General features: G+C 35.6%; 1 protein-coding gene across 5 annotated transcripts in view; it reads right to left on the reverse strand.

Annotated features, from left to right (window-relative positions):
* Positions 1–15,827, reverse strand: part of Epha6 (EPH receptor A6) — a 922,972-nt gene that overhangs the window by 116,077 nt on the left and 791,068 nt on the right. For all 5 annotated transcript variants that reach the window (XM_031364192.1, XM_031364193.1, XM_031364195.1 and 2 more), the window contains one exon: positions 12,530–12,739. In XM_031364192.1, the coding sequence (XP_031220052.1) occupies positions 12,530–12,739 (210 nt within the window). The remainder of the gene's footprint in view (positions 1–12,529; positions 12,740–15,827) is intronic.

Genomic DNA, 15,827 nt, shown 5'->3' on the forward strand with positions numbered 1-15,827 from the left:
TTTAAATGTTAACAAATTCAGACAAATTGAAACCATGTAACTTTTCTCATCATAATGCAATAAAAGTTTAAAAAGATAAAATAAAACAAAACAAAACAAAAGAAAAAGAAAAGATTAGACAAGACAGGACAAGCAAAACCATACTGAATGTCTAAAAACACAAGAACTAAGGGTCCCAGACAGTAGCTGATCAACTGATTAGAACTTCCTTATTACCCACTTCTGTCATGCCCTAAGATCTCCTATCAGGCAAAGCCTTTGGGATTTATTAACAAAGCTGGGTACCATCTCATAACCCAGACACTGAAAATGGCCTCAGATCCCAAGTCTTTACCAAGGCTTTCTTTTCTTTGCTGCAACCTGCCTACCCAATGTTTCCACCAATGTACTTGATTTTATGTTGACTGATGTCTCTTTTGTTCTGTTAATATAAAAGCTTCCTAAAAAAAAAGTACATTCTGTGATTTTTGCATTCTATCTGTCTTAGATTATGCATGTTGTGCTCAAAGTATTATGGTATAAACTTTCAGATTTTGAAAAATAGTATCATCTCTTTTGCTGTGAATATCCTAATCCATCATTATTAATGCTTCATTAATTCCACTGGCTTCTTTGTATTGCAGATTTTTCCTTTCCTTATACTTTATCAAGGCATGTCCAGTAGTCGGTGGTTGTTAACAGTAACAACCAAGAAGTAATGGTGTTTCTGCTGGGGATAACATGCTGATACTTTCCATACTTCCCACCTGTTTCTTCATGGCTTTGCCATTCACAATAATTAAGTCGTCACTATAGTAAACCAGTATACACACTGGACAGATTTTAAAAGTTGTCAAGAAGAGGGTTTAGAGAGATGACTTTGTAATTAAAGGTATTTGGAGTCTTATCCTCTTACTCTCTACATTAACAAACAAACAAAAGATAAATAAAGGTGAAAAGTCAAGAATAAATAAATCTTGTATCTTCCAGGGTTGCATATGAATCTGAAGTGCATAAGATCCCTTAAGACAAAAACAAAAATCAGAAGAACCAACTAAACTAACTATGCATATGCTGACTAGCGAGACGGGTTCTTAACAGAGTTTTCTTTTGAAGACTGTCTTCCAGTTCTGAGGCCTGGGAGTATTTTTCTTTAAGACACACATTGAATAGATAAGATTATACCTAGAATGTTTTTCTTATTGTGCTCACTCTTCATAAATGAAAGAAAGAAATGCTTTCCCTAGCACTGTTTACTTTCTAAAGATTATAACTGCCTTAGATTGTTCCTACCTAACCTGACTTAGATTGTCCTATCTAACCTGAAAATTAGCCTTATAGTCTATATCATTTTCTTCCCTGTGAGTAATTATAGTTAAACTGTTTTATTCCCTTTCTACACAGAACGCTGGGGCTGATAAACTATTGTTTCCTAATTCTGAGAGATGACAGATCTTTAAGAAATGCCTATTTTCTTGTATGCTGTTTATTTATTTTCATTGGGATTGACTCCAGGACTCTGCACAGGCTATGCAAATGCTTTACCACTGACTTTGTACCCTACCTGAGGATGACTCTTTAGATGATCATTTCTTTGGAAATGCACTGGCTTCTGTTGCTATCTTGCTTAAGATTTTCCACTGTCAAGTAACCTAAGTGCTATATTCTAAAAGGTCGTGCCCTTTTCCACTGACTCTCAAGAGAGTCACCATTAAGGTTTTGCTTCTCTCAGTCTGAGATCCAGCCTGGTGCATATGGTGCTCACCACAGGGGATGGCTCTGTACTTAGGTCATGTTCTTTGTGGCTGCTCTAGGGCTTTGTTGTCCTTTTATTTATAATGTAAGTTTTTTTCTTGGTATTTTGATACAATGTATGGAACCCATTAGTTTCTAGAAATATAATTTTTAAAAATAGTTTCTTTTGTTTTCGAGATTATAATTACGTCAAATATTCCTTCTCTTCCTTTCCTCCAAATCCTTTCATAAGCTTTCTATATTAGGGATCTCAAGAGTCATAGAACTTATGGAATGAATCTATCCCTGTATCATCTATCTATCTATCTGTCTATCTATCTATCTATCCATCCATCTATCTATTTATCTATCATTTATCTATATTCCATATAAATTACACACACACACACACACACACACACACACATGCACAGTTATATGCACACGCACATGTATGTGTGCACAGAACTTATTGAAAAGCCTTCCAGGCTGCAGTCCAACTAATCCAAAAATTGCAATCTGTGAACAGGAAGTCCAAGAGTATAGTAGTTGTTCAGTCTACCAGTCTGGATACCTCAGCTGGTCTTCTGTATATGTTTGGATTTTGAAGAAGTAGGCTCCCATGCTAGTGAAGGTATGGGTGTACTACCAAAGACAAGGACAAGAAGGCAAAACAATCAAACCTTGCTTCATTCATTGTTATCCATTGCTTCCAGCAATGTATCTTCCTATCTCAAGATCCAGATCAAAAGCCTGTGACTTCCACCCTCAAGATCCAGATCGAAGACATGTTGTCTCCCTGCCTCAAATTCCAGACCACAGGTATGCCTTCTGCTTCTGCATTGTAGTTCATTCTAGATATAGCCAAGTTGACAACCAACAATAGTCATCACACCTTCTAGCTCTTTCAAATTAATAGTGTCTTTTTTATTAATTGTTGTTACATGCATATATGTATGTACACATGTGTTACTAAATATAATCTTCTCAGTTTGTACAATGTTTTCAAGATGACCACTTGGTATACTCTTACCTGGTGAAGTCTATTTCTCTTTCTCTCAGCTTTACTCAGTTATCTGTAGCTTCATAAGTTCTGTAGGTTTTAAGCATTATAGTTTTCTCCCATTCATTCTAGCATGTCTATTGTTGTTAAGCTCATGTCTAGGCAGTTATATTGATGAAATTTTATGAGTTTTAGATGATACATACATACACATATATATACATGATATATATCACATATATTTAAATTGACTTATGTCATTAGAATTTCTATGACCAAAATAGCACATTGCAAAAAAATCAATAAGAACTCAGATTTTCTTTTTATATATTAGGCTATTAAAGTTATTAAAGTCCCCCCCTCATTTAGTTCAAGAATACTTTGTTTCCCTTCAATTTAGAAAACCCCTATTGACATACGTGATTTTTTTTCTCCTCCTATATGTCCTGGGAGTTAATGTCTTTTGCTCAACAGCTATCCTAGGATCAATTGAGTAAGAACTGTCTTTGTGAGTGTGTTCAACAGCATTTTATTCTTTTTTCCTAACTTTCAGTGCCTTCCTTGAAGGTAGATCTCATTCTTCTAGCCTGGATCTTGTTGATTTTCATTTTCCAATGTGTATATTCTCATCACCTGTTTTATTGAGCAAGAAGTTATTTTAATCTCTATCAATAACTTTCTGATAATATCGCTATTTCTGTTACCTTTCTTTTTACTTCTACTGCTGCATTTAGCCTGAAAGGAATAGCCACTTCCTTCACCTGAAATTTCAGTGAATGCTGTACAAGAATCTGTCCTTTTTTTTTCCCTGCATGTAGCTTTGTGAAGGTCACTTGTTATTGCAGTTTTCTACCTTAGTATCTACCTTGTACCAATACTTTCTTATCTACTACATTTTTAGCTTGGCAAAGCTCTAAAACATGAAATAAAAACTATTCTTTAGCCTGGTGTCAGTCCCTACATCACATTCTAATGAATGAAAAGTGTCTTGGTAGGATGTCAAAGAACAGTTTCATTTCCTCAACTTTAGAAATAAAAGAACATTTGTTTTTAGTAGAAAACTTTATTTTTCTTTCCACCCAAGACACATTCTAGAGCAAAATTTTAATGTAAAGCAAACAAATGAGTAAACATTCTGGGTACATTTTACTTTAAGTTTTAGCAAAGCTGCAGGGAAAAAAATCAGTTACTAAGTTTAGTTTAAAGTATTTTTTTGTTGTTTTGTTTTTTGTTTGGGTGAGGGTCTTACTATATAGCATAGGCTACCCCCAAGCTTATAATATGCTTTCCTCAGTATCCTAAATTCTGGGTTATGTTATGTTAGCATGCTCAGCTAACAGAATACTGTCAATTTATCCTTGTGTTAAACACATTTATTCTTGAAAAGACTAATTACAGGATTTAAAATTTAATATAAAAAGTCAAGATAATTCATAAACACTTGAATTAGGTATGGACTTGAGCTCTCAATTAATGTCAATATGTAAATGTCCACAGGCTCATTCTAATCTCTTGCATTATTAGTTGTAATAATCTACATGTTGGGCATAGGTCATATCTTCTTAGATTGGTAGACTTAACATTTCTCATATGGCTTTTCTTACAGAATATGGAAAGAGAGCACATGAAGTCAAATTTGCCAAAACTAAGATGTTAACAGAAATCTAAGTACCCAGATTATATTATCTATTGCTATACTCTATATTCTAATAAGGAAAGTACTGATATGCTATTACTGTTGTTGAAGAAAAACAAACAAAAATTTTCCTCAGGTAACATGAAAAGTAGTAATCAAAACCACAGTATTTTGTCAGGCATCATATGATGATTCCTGCAGTTTGCTTTAATCTTTAAAATATAACAGAAATCATTATCATAATTAAGAATAACACTACCATTATATTTGAAATAAAATGATCTCTTACATCATGTCAATGTGAGCCAAAATACATGTTTTAATGTTCTTTTTAAGGCAAATAGGGCCTCATTTCCATAATTGAAAGCAAAGAGGCTTAGCCTTTTCAATATAAGTATAAGAAGTGGTTGCCTAGCAATATTTAAATGAGCTAGGGTACTTTTTTTTGGACTGGTTATAAAGCAGTTGTCCATGTGAATATGTGTCAGATTTCAAAATGGAAGAGATTTTTCAGCACTTAAATTTTAGCCAAATAGGAGACTGTTTCTCAAATGTGAAAAACAAAACAAAACAAATATCAAAACACCCAAAGAGTCAGTAACTTCTATATAGATTAACTTAGTTAAAAATGATAACTCCATTTGTATTTTTGGGTAAAGGTCAGAGTCTCTACTCTTCTGAGAATTTGATATGCTTTTCACAGAATTGGCACAGAAAAGCAAGGCCTTACTTCTTGTCAAGGCACTATTTTTGTGACATTTATTTTCTTTGGCCTACATTGCACATTTTTTTGGTGTCGCTGTCATTACCCAGCCCCAAGGTCTCTTAGCAGAGGCTTGATGTATTTTAGTTCAGGGTTTAAGTGCTTCAGCAGAAGCATCTGCTATTACTGCAGTTCCTTTTAAACTACATTGTCCACTCTTGATGTCTGTAGAGATATGAGCTCTATTATATGCTGCAGTTGGTTATTCTTGGTTCTGTCTCCATACAGCTATATATCTCTTTTCTACCTACAGTCTTTGTTAGTATAGCTAGCTATTGGAGGGTATTGCAACCACTGAGTCCCTTCCTCTTCTTGATTTTAGTTCTGAATAATAGATCATTCTGAGAAGTATAGGGGTATTGTTTCAAACAACGCGAGCCAGCCTACATCTTCTAGGGTATGTAACATCTAGAGCTGGGGAAGAATTCTCAGGGAGTCTGTTTCTCTCTTCCATGGATGCAGGGATTTCTTGCAAGCTTTGGACACTAAGCCTGGTTGTTTGGAGGTATGTACAACTAGAATGCTTTTCTTATAGTGCTTATTCTTCATAAATGAAAGAATGAAATACATTCCCTAGCACTGTTTACCTTCTTAAGATTATATGTGCCTTAGATTGTCCTACCTAGCCTGACTTAGATTGTCCTATCTACTAACCTTATAGTCTATATCATTGTCTTGCTTATAATTCAGTGTTTCTCAATGGCAGTATAAAGGAGTCTTAACCAGTTAAGACTCCTTCCACCCTGGGAGACTTTCAAGATCCCACACAGAGAATCCAGAGCTTACATGCTCTGCTGCCTATCTGTAAACCTTGAAGCTACTTCCCAAAGTATGTGTGTAGACTCAGGACAATTAGGCAGTCAATACACAGTAGACTTGTACATTAGTTCAGGATTCATAGGGTATAAGTAATATGTGTACTTTCATTTTTGGAGGCTGACATAATATTTGCTATTTTCTACAGAGTGGAAGTATTTTCTCATCAGAAGTAATCTGAACATACTCCACAACTGATCCATTAAAGAACAGTGTACCAGTGTGGTAGCTCCATAATTAATGGTGTTGGGCACAGATGAAAAGAATAGGCTTTAGGTCTAAATCAGGACCAATGAGCACTCAAGTGTAGAAACAAACATGAGAATCTCTAGTTATATTTAATTGTAAACCTCATTCCTTAACCTACTTTATGGAATTTTAATATAGAAATAGTCACATATTATAGGTATATGGATTTTAAATATAAAAGATTCGCTTATTTATAATAGGGTGACTTCTTTGCTCACATTTCTTTGTGGTCTGGCCATGCTAGATCATATACCCATTCTACTTATGGCTGCCTGTGCATAAGTTCAGTGACATGGTAAGCACCGGGTCCCCTGGGCCTAGGCTATATTTAGTGAGTTCTGTCTGCTTTTTGTTGTAAAATGGTTTTTGTTTTAAATAAACAAAGATCATTAGTGAAAAATGCTTATTTATTTGGCCTTCATTTTGAATAGTAAAGAGTAGATTTGATGTAGTGTATGGGTAGAAAGAAAATTATATCAAAGCTAAACATATTTTTACCCATAGAATTTTCTTGTTTTTAAATATTTCACAGACCTGCTTTGCTCCAATCCCCTTCTTTTTTTTTTTTTATCGGTTATATTTTATTTTTAACTTTTGTTTTTTATTAGATATTTTCTTTATTTATATGTCATATGATACCTCCTTTCCCAGTTTCCCCTCTGAAAAAAAAATAAAAATAAAAATAAAACAAAAACAAAAACAAAAACAAAAACAAACCCCTGTTCCCTCCCCTCTCCCCCTGCTCACCAACCCATCCTCTCCCACTTCCTGGCCCTGACATTCCCCTACACTGTGGCATAGAACCTTCACAGGGCCAAGGGCCTCTCCTTCCATTGATGACCGACCAGGCCATCCTCTGCTACATATGCAGCTGGAGCCATTAGTCCCACCATGTGTACTCTTTGGTTGGTGGTTTAGTCCCTGGAAGCTCTGAGGGTACTAGTTAGTTCATATTGTTGTTCATCCTAAGGGGCTGCAAACCCTTCAGCTCCTTGGGTCCTTTTTCTAGCTCCTTCATTAGGGACCCTATGCTCAGTCCAATGGATGTCCATGAGCCTCTACTTCTGTATTAGTCGGGTACTGTCAGAGCCTCTCAGGAGACAGCTATATCAGGTTCCTGTCATTCAGCACTTGCTGGCATCCACAATAGTGTGTAGATTTGATGATTGAATATGGGAAGGATTCCCAGGTGGCATAGTCTCTGGATTGTCCTTCCTTCAGTCTCTGCTCCATAGTTTGTCTCTGCAACTCCTTCCATGGGTATTTTGTTTCCCCTTTTAAGAAGGAATGAAGTATACATACTTTGGCCTTCCTTCTTGGGTTTCTTGTGGTTTGTGGATTGTACTTTGTGTATTCTGATCTCCTGGGCTAATATCCACTTATCAGAGAGTGTATACCATGTATGTTCTTTTGTGATTGGGTTACCTCACTCAGGATGATATTCTCAAGATCCATCAATTTCCCCAAGAATTTCATAAATTCATTGTTTTTAATAGCTGAGTAGTCCAATCCCCTTCTTATGAACATGATAAAACTATTACAAATAATGAGATAATTGAAAGTATATTTATATGAAAACAAAATAAAATAATTTATAGTAAAGTTGTATTCCAAGAATGTTGTACACTGATTAACTTTAAAAAGCAAAGTCAAACTTTTTTTAATAACTGAAGAAGGGAGCTGATTTTAAAGGTTATATTTATATGGTTTAGTAAAAAGTACTTGTCATTAAGGTTACCATTTTTTTACTTAATTCCAATAAATTTATTTCAATGAATTGTGGTATGGTTTCTCAAAGCAATAACAGTTTCTAGCTATACCATCCCTATTTATTTATTTGTTTATTGGATATTTTCTTTATGTAAATACATTTGGAATGTTTTACCCTTTCTAGGTATCCCCTTCAGGAACCCCTATCTCCTCCCTCTCCCTCTCTTTCTATGAGGGTGCTCCCCAACCCAGCATCCCTTTTAACTGAACAATAGAAATGATTTTGGGGCTAAGTAAATGCCCATAAAGTAAAAAAGTTTTATGTAAGTTTCAACAGAACAATGATGTTTGCTGTCGTTATCTGAGTGAATCTGAGATAGAGCAGCTATGATTTTCTTTGTGATGATTTTACTTGTGATCTAATGCTGGTATCTAGGGCATCTTTAATGGGGATTCTATGTCATGATTAATAGTGTCTCTCAACAACTAGCTGTTAAAGCTACTTATAGTTATGCCTTCTTTAATTCCTCCTTTTCTATATAATTTATGCCTGATTAATTATTGAATCATGAATATTATATGGTCCTAATGATTTCAATCCTTTTCTCTCTCCTTTATTCTAGCTGCCCTTATTCTAGTTGAGCCTGTGTGAGCTTTTGGGTCTGTAGCAATAATGCCTACCTGGAAATTTTACTACGAATTCCTCCTTCCTTATTCTTCCCTTCATTTATTTGTTGTTGTTAGAAAAATCTTCTATGACATGAATGTACTGTTTTATTCTTTTATTTGTGCCAATGTAGACAAATTTTAATCCAGTAACATGACTGCTCTTAATTATAGTATGATCTGGCTAGAATATAGATATACCCTTAGTACACACACTAATCCCAAACAATGATGTCTAATTGAGGGACAGACAAAGCAGCAAATCAGAGAAAGCTTTGACAAGATATGATATGCCCAATTTTTATAGTACAGCACAGGAAATGGAGCCTATTTAAGAGGAGTGCAGGAGGAGAGAGGACTTCAGTTAAGTTCAGTGTAGAGGAGTTGGGTCAGTCAGCTGGGAGTCATTACATTGAGTGCAATGCAGTGTAGTGACATTCTTTCATGAGTTCATGTAGGTCAGTGAAGGTCAGGTGAAGCAGTTGAGGTCAGGGCATAAGAAAAAATCAGAAGTTTAGAACAAATTGCCAATTAGTATGAGGCCAAGCAGAGCACTGAGAAACTGAGAGAAGACAGATTGAATCAGTTGTCTTGGAGAAGAGTTTGAGCCAGAAGAGTTGAGTTGAACCAGCCAACCAGAGTTCAGAATGAGGCAGCAATGGTGAGCTTACTCAGCAGGAAGTCTCAGAGGCTAAGAACATTTGAGGCCTAGATTAGAGTGTACAGAGGCTAGAAGCTTTCAGGTTAGCAGACAAAGGCAGTAAGCCTCTGAGGGGAACAGAAGATTCACTTACACGTCAATCAGTGGCTGGTTCTAAAGTGCTATAGAAAAACTTCCACATTTCTTGGAGTACCATTCAAGAACCTTGGAAATTATTGCTGACGAATTTGGCTTTATCACTTCTTCTGGACTCAGTTTCAAACTCTCCACATTTCTGCTCACTTGCCTGTTCATATATTTATATTTCCACGTTTTTCCTCTTTCTTTCTTCATGGGAAATGCCTTTTATCCAAAAGTCTCTCTAATTTATTTTATATGCTATGATACAATCTTAGCAGTTTTAAATAATACCTTGTTTAGGCTACTTATCCTTGTTATATTTCTTGTTCAGACTTCTATAACAACAATGAACATATCAAAGTGTTAGGAAGCACAAGACTGATCTTTTTTGTTTTTTATTGGATATTTTATGTATTTACACTTCAAATGTTATCCCCTTTCCTGGTTTCCACTCTGGAACCTCCCATCCCATCCCCCCCTCCCCCTGCTTCTGAGAGTATGCCCCTATCCACCCACCCATTCCCACCTCATCACCCTGACATTCCCCTACACTGGGGCATGGAGCCTTCACAGGACCAAAAAAGCCTCTTCTCCTATTGATGCCAGACAGTGCCATCTTCTGTAACATATGTGCCTGGACCATGTAAAACAAGGAAGTCTTAGAGAGAAATGGCTTTGTTATTTTAGGATTGAATATCCAGGTCCATTATAAAGGCAGCTAACCAATTAATGGCATTTTTCTTTCCTCCCTCCCTCCTTCCCTTCCAGCCCCCCCCCCCTTTCTCGTTACTATGTATCCAGCCTGGCCTGGAACTCATTATATTGACCAGACTGACTTCAAACGCCTAGATCGTTCGGTCTATGCCTCCTGGGAGTTAAGATTAAAGGCATGTCCACCATCACTGGCCTTGCTCATACCTTAAAATTCTTTGAGTAATAAGGTAATTTAGAGATTTGTAAAACCTCTTTATTATATTATTTTGGATTCAGTTATAACTTTTAAATTCAGAAACATTTTTTAAGGCAACCTATGGCTTGATAGTTATCACTGGATTCTAATATGCTTTCTTTTTAATTTTATGCTTAATTCTAAAATATGATCGATACTTAAAGTGGTGGTTTTCAACCTTCCTAATGCTGTGACCTTTTTATATAGTTCCTCATGTTGTGGTAATCCCCAACAATAAAATTATTTTCTTTTCTACTTCATAACTGCAATTTGATACTGTTATGGATTGTAATGTAAATATCTGTTTCCTGATGGTTTCAAACAACCCCTGTGAAAGGGTCATTCAGTCTCCAAAGGGGTCATGACACCCAGGCTAAGAACTGTTGATCTAAAGCAACTCTGTTCTAAACTTCTCAACTCTGTTTGCTATGTGACAGAATATTCAGAGTCTTGATGTTAAAGCTGATCAAATTGAACATGTATATACATCCAACTTTGGGTTATCCACTGGTCTTATGAAGATATTTTTCTAGCTATGGGCTTCTTATTTTAAAGAGCAATTAAATTGTTACTTCAAGTGTTACAAATATATATGTTAGCATATATGTATATGCTTAAAGGGCTCACTAATTATTTTCTTATATTTTTCATAGATTGTATATGTAAAATTTTTTAAATATTACAATTAATATTTTATACAAATATAAAGTGTTAGGGCTGTATTCTTCTTAATACTAATAATTAGTATAAGTTACAGGTTTATAAGATAAAGAAAGAAAAAGGTTTTAGAAAAGTGAAAATAATTACGATATTTTTCAAATAGAAGATGGAGTTTGAGATATCAATTTTTTACTAAAATGACTAATGTATTTTAAGGTCCTATAGATTTTTATTTTCATAAAGTTTTTGGTTAAATTAAAAGATCAATGACTAGGTCTACCTTATACATCAGACTTAGAGATTAATTTATTTTCCACAGAACCCTATTTTATATTGAAATTGTGAAAATGTTGACAAATTATCGTAGGAGATTCCAACAACTAATAAGGACATAAAATATTTTATCGATAGTGTCAAGCTTCCATCTACCTTAAGGCTTACTGAATGCAGTCAAATGTCAAAATGTTTAATAGAAAATAAAATAAAGAGGAATTAATTAATGGGTGCCATATAAAAATTATTAGCATGGTTAAAATGGGGAAAAGAATAAATATGTTTTGAATAGTTTCTTTGACTTGCTTTTTCACTGAAAGCTGTTTTAAATGAATCACTGACCAGAATTTTAATAAACAAATAATGACAGTCACAGCTAAATCTTAACAGGTTTATTATACTTCAATAGAGATGTTAAGACTCAGTTCTTCAAAACAATATGCAGGAGGTGAATGCAATGAATTGACTTGGCGAATTCAGGAATATGTAAGATATTCACAGTGTATTTGACATATAATTTAAGATGATACTTTGGGTTTAATGCTTTAGCCCTTTATTCCTGCTTCCTCTCCCCCTGAATACTATTTGGAGAATGCTTTAGAGACTTAGAGAGTCTTTATATGTGTCCAAAGAAACTTTCGCCATTCATTTATATGTGTGTATAAATCACCCAATAACATCTAAAAAGAAGATATTTCTGAATCACTGGCTTCTTATTATCCTTGAAGTGTTAGAGGCAATGTTGCTGACCTGTAGAGAAGTATATTTAAAGACGAATACGTATTGAAAACTAAAATACCGGGCTAGGGAGATGGCTCAGCGGGTAAGAGCACTGACTGCTCTTCCAAAGGTCCTGAGTTCAAGTCCCAGCAACCACATGGTGGCTCACCATGTAATGAGATCGGATGCCCTCTTCTGGTGTGTCTGAATACAGCTACAGTGTACTTACATATAATAAATAAATAAATCTAAAAGAAAAGAAAAGAAAAGAAAACTAAAATACCTCAGGCAAGGGCAGGTTTAATCTGAAGGAAGTCATGCCACACATCTCCATGAAGATCATAGTACCAGCATGTCAGATGTCCAAAGAGGAAATGTTAGAAGTGTGTGTGGTTATTATTGTTTTAAAGAACTACTGCCACAACACCGACCCTCTGAGCCTTCAATATAGAAAATCCTTTTAACTGAGTAACATATTAATTAGAAAAATGAAAAGTGATGACATGAGATCGAGGAACCAGGAACAACTATTCTAATAGTGTTAAAGAAATAAAGTAACTACGGTGACGGAACAGGGCACCGAAACTTACTGTTGTTGTATAAGCGGCTTCTGGATCGTCTTCCAGCACTCGGGAGAGACCAAAATCAGAGACTTTGCATACTAAGTTGCTGTTCACCAGTATGTTCCTAGCTGCTAGATCTCGATGGACGTATCCCATATCAGAAAGATACTTCATGCCTGACGCGATGCCCCGCAGCATGCCGACCAACTGGATGACAGTGAAGTGGCCATCATGCTTCTGTGAGAGAATCACACCTGTTAGTTGGCTGATCTTAATAAAGTGTACATGCATATATGCAGTAAATCGAACCACGGATGAATCATACAGGATCTATTGGAGATATGCATCAACTTAGCTGACCATTGCTGGTCTTCATAACAAAATATGAGACCTTGTTTGATATTTAAAGGAGTAATAAAAGCTAACTAGAGGTGATGAAGAGATAAATAAGGACAGAGGACAGGAAGCCAAGTCAACTTCCAGAGAAAACTATGCCAACATTTTTTGTTTGTTTTGTTTTTGTTTTTGTTTGTTTTTTTTTAATAAGAGCAAACTGAAGTGAATAAGTTTACATTACCAATAGTGCAAACTTACATATCAAACCTCTCTGATCTCGTATTGTATCTCCACGTTCAAGTGCAGAGTAAAGAGAGGAAGCTTTTCTTAAACAAAGCATCCTCACAGAAAGTGTGTCCATTAAAGCAGGCTCCGCTGTATAATTGATGTACAAGAGATTACCTAGCAATGAAAATACTTGGTGTTATTAGCTCTTTATGTTTCCAATCCATCTTTGTAGACAGTCCACTATTAGACAGAATCGGCCTCTTCGATCATGTGTTCTATCTAACTCTCTTCTATTAGGAATCTCAAAACTTTAGAATTGAAAACATAAATTCTGTTTTTCTGGAAAGGACTATACTACACTTTAAAAGGTAATTCTTCTTTCTCAGGAAGTAAAGGTCTGTCAGATCATAGTTATTGTCAGGCAGAATTTCTCAACAGTAGGAAGAATTCCTGGACCATCTGAGGAAAATAAAGCAAGCCTCATTCCCTTCTCTGTACAAGCGTGATCCAACCCAAAGTTTTAACAAGACTCACAAATAAAATATAGAGACAACTCCTAAATTGTTTTAATAATTGTAATAGTGAACTTCATTAGACCTTTACATGTATATGTGTAAGGTACTTTGTTGAAATTTACCCCCCTATACTCATGTGTAATTCTATCTAATTTCTGGTCTCATACTAATCTTTTTAGCTTCCCTTCTATATTATAGTTTTGCTTTTATTTATTAAATCCTATATATGCAAAAATATTATGTCTATAAGACTGGCTAGTGGTGTGTGTGTGTGTGTGTGTGTGTGTGTGTGTGTGTGTGTACATGTTTAGGCAAGGCTGATACTGGGTGTCTTCTATTATTGCCCATCTTTTAAATGATTCTTACTTTTAGGCCAAGGCACTCACTGAATCCACCACTCACTGATTCAGCTACACTGGCTGGCCAGTAAGTTCCATGGGTCCTCCCAGCTCTGCTCCTATTGCCTTAGGTTTGCACATGTGCACCCTGCACATTTTATGTGTTCTGGGATTGCAAACTCAGATCCCTTATGCAGGTATTTTACTGACTGAGCCATCTTCCCCATTTTAATACTAGCTAGCTTTGCTTAGCAGGATAATCTTATCTTCCATCCACATTTTGGAATAATTACATTGGTTTCACTCTTGTTTAATGGCTGAAGAGTGTACCATTATGTACATCACATTTCCTCTTCTGTGATCCATCAGTGGGCTCCTCTGCTGAGCCCGTGATGAGACTATTGAGAACTGTGCTGCAATGAAGGCTATATAGGTGTCTTTATTTAATTTATTTTGTTTTTACTCTATTTATTTCTGTTTTTTTGAGAAATTTCTATATTGATTTTTTCATAATGACTGCACTAGTTTATATACCTACCAATAGTATTTAAAGGTTCCATTTTCAAGTGTTCATCAATGTAGCATCACTTTCTTTTCAATAGCTTTAGTAAGAGTTCCCATAGCATGATATTCATCCTTTTAAAGCACATAACATTCATGGAACTTAAATTTTTCCTGTCACTCTTATGAAAACCATTGCACCCTGCTATGTTCAGTAGTCCTACTACACTATGCAACCACTAACCTACTTTCTACCCCAATGGGATTTTGCCTATTCTCAACATTTTCTAACCAGAAATATGCAGCTTTTTGTAGCTGACTTCTTGTTTGTTGTAGCGTAATGTTTCTGAGACTCTTTCATGTTGTAGCACTTATCAGTGTTTTATCTCTGTATTGTTGCTTTTTATTTATTTTTTATTCATTTAAAGTTGATGAGCACTTGAATTCTTCCATGTTCTAGTGATTGTGCATGTGAGTTTTTTAAGATTTATTTATTTATTTATTTTATGTATATGAGTACATTATAGCTGTCTTCAGACACACCAGAAGAGGACATCAGATCACATTGCAGATGGTTGTGAGCCACCATGTAGTTGCTGGGAATTGAACTCAGGACCTTTGGAAGAACAGTCACTACTCTTAACCACTAAGCCATCTCTCCAACCCGCATGTGAGTTTTTAATGGGTCATTTTAATGTTGCTGTAAAACACTTGAAGAGACTTGGATTAAATGCTTTCCTATCAACTACAAGGCAATTTGTGTTCTACAATTGCAAGCAGTGCCATTTAAAAACTGAGATAATGTGTCAAAATAATCTGAATTACTTGGTACATGTTGTTTCAGAGACCACACAATGTCCCTTATTAATTTCTAATTCATTTGGCCAATTCTTTTGGAGTCCATGAAGTCAAAACTATTTTCATAATAACAATATTACAAATCTCAGCTCATTACCACTAACTTTATATTTGTGTGAATGATACAAAGCCCTGATAGGTACAAGGTCAGGAGACTAATATAAATCAAGACAATAACACTCAAGTAAAAACTGATTGCTATTTTTATGTTCTCCTTTGCTACATGTTGAGAAAACTAAAAACAGCTGTCTTAGTCAGGGTTTCTATTTCTGCACAAACATCATGACCAAAAAGCAAGTTGGGGAGGAAAGGGTTTATTTGGCTTACTTCCACATTGCTATTGATCACCAGAGGAAGTCAGGACTGGAACTCAGGCAGGTCAGGAAGCAGGAGCTGATGCAGAGGCCATGGAGGGATGTTACTTACTGGCTTGCTCAGCCTGCTCTCTTATAGAACCCAAGACCTCCAGCCCAGGGATTGTACCACCCACAAGGGGCCCCACCCCCTTGATCACTAATTGAGAAAATGCCCCACAGCTGGATCTCATGG

This window comes from Mastomys coucha, unplaced genomic scaffold (genome assembly GCF_008632895.1).
Source record: "Mastomys coucha isolate ucsf_1 unplaced genomic scaffold, UCSF_Mcou_1 pScaffold12, whole genome shotgun sequence".
NCBI classification, from domain to species: domain Eukaryota; kingdom Metazoa; phylum Chordata; class Mammalia; order Rodentia; family Muridae; genus Mastomys; species Mastomys coucha.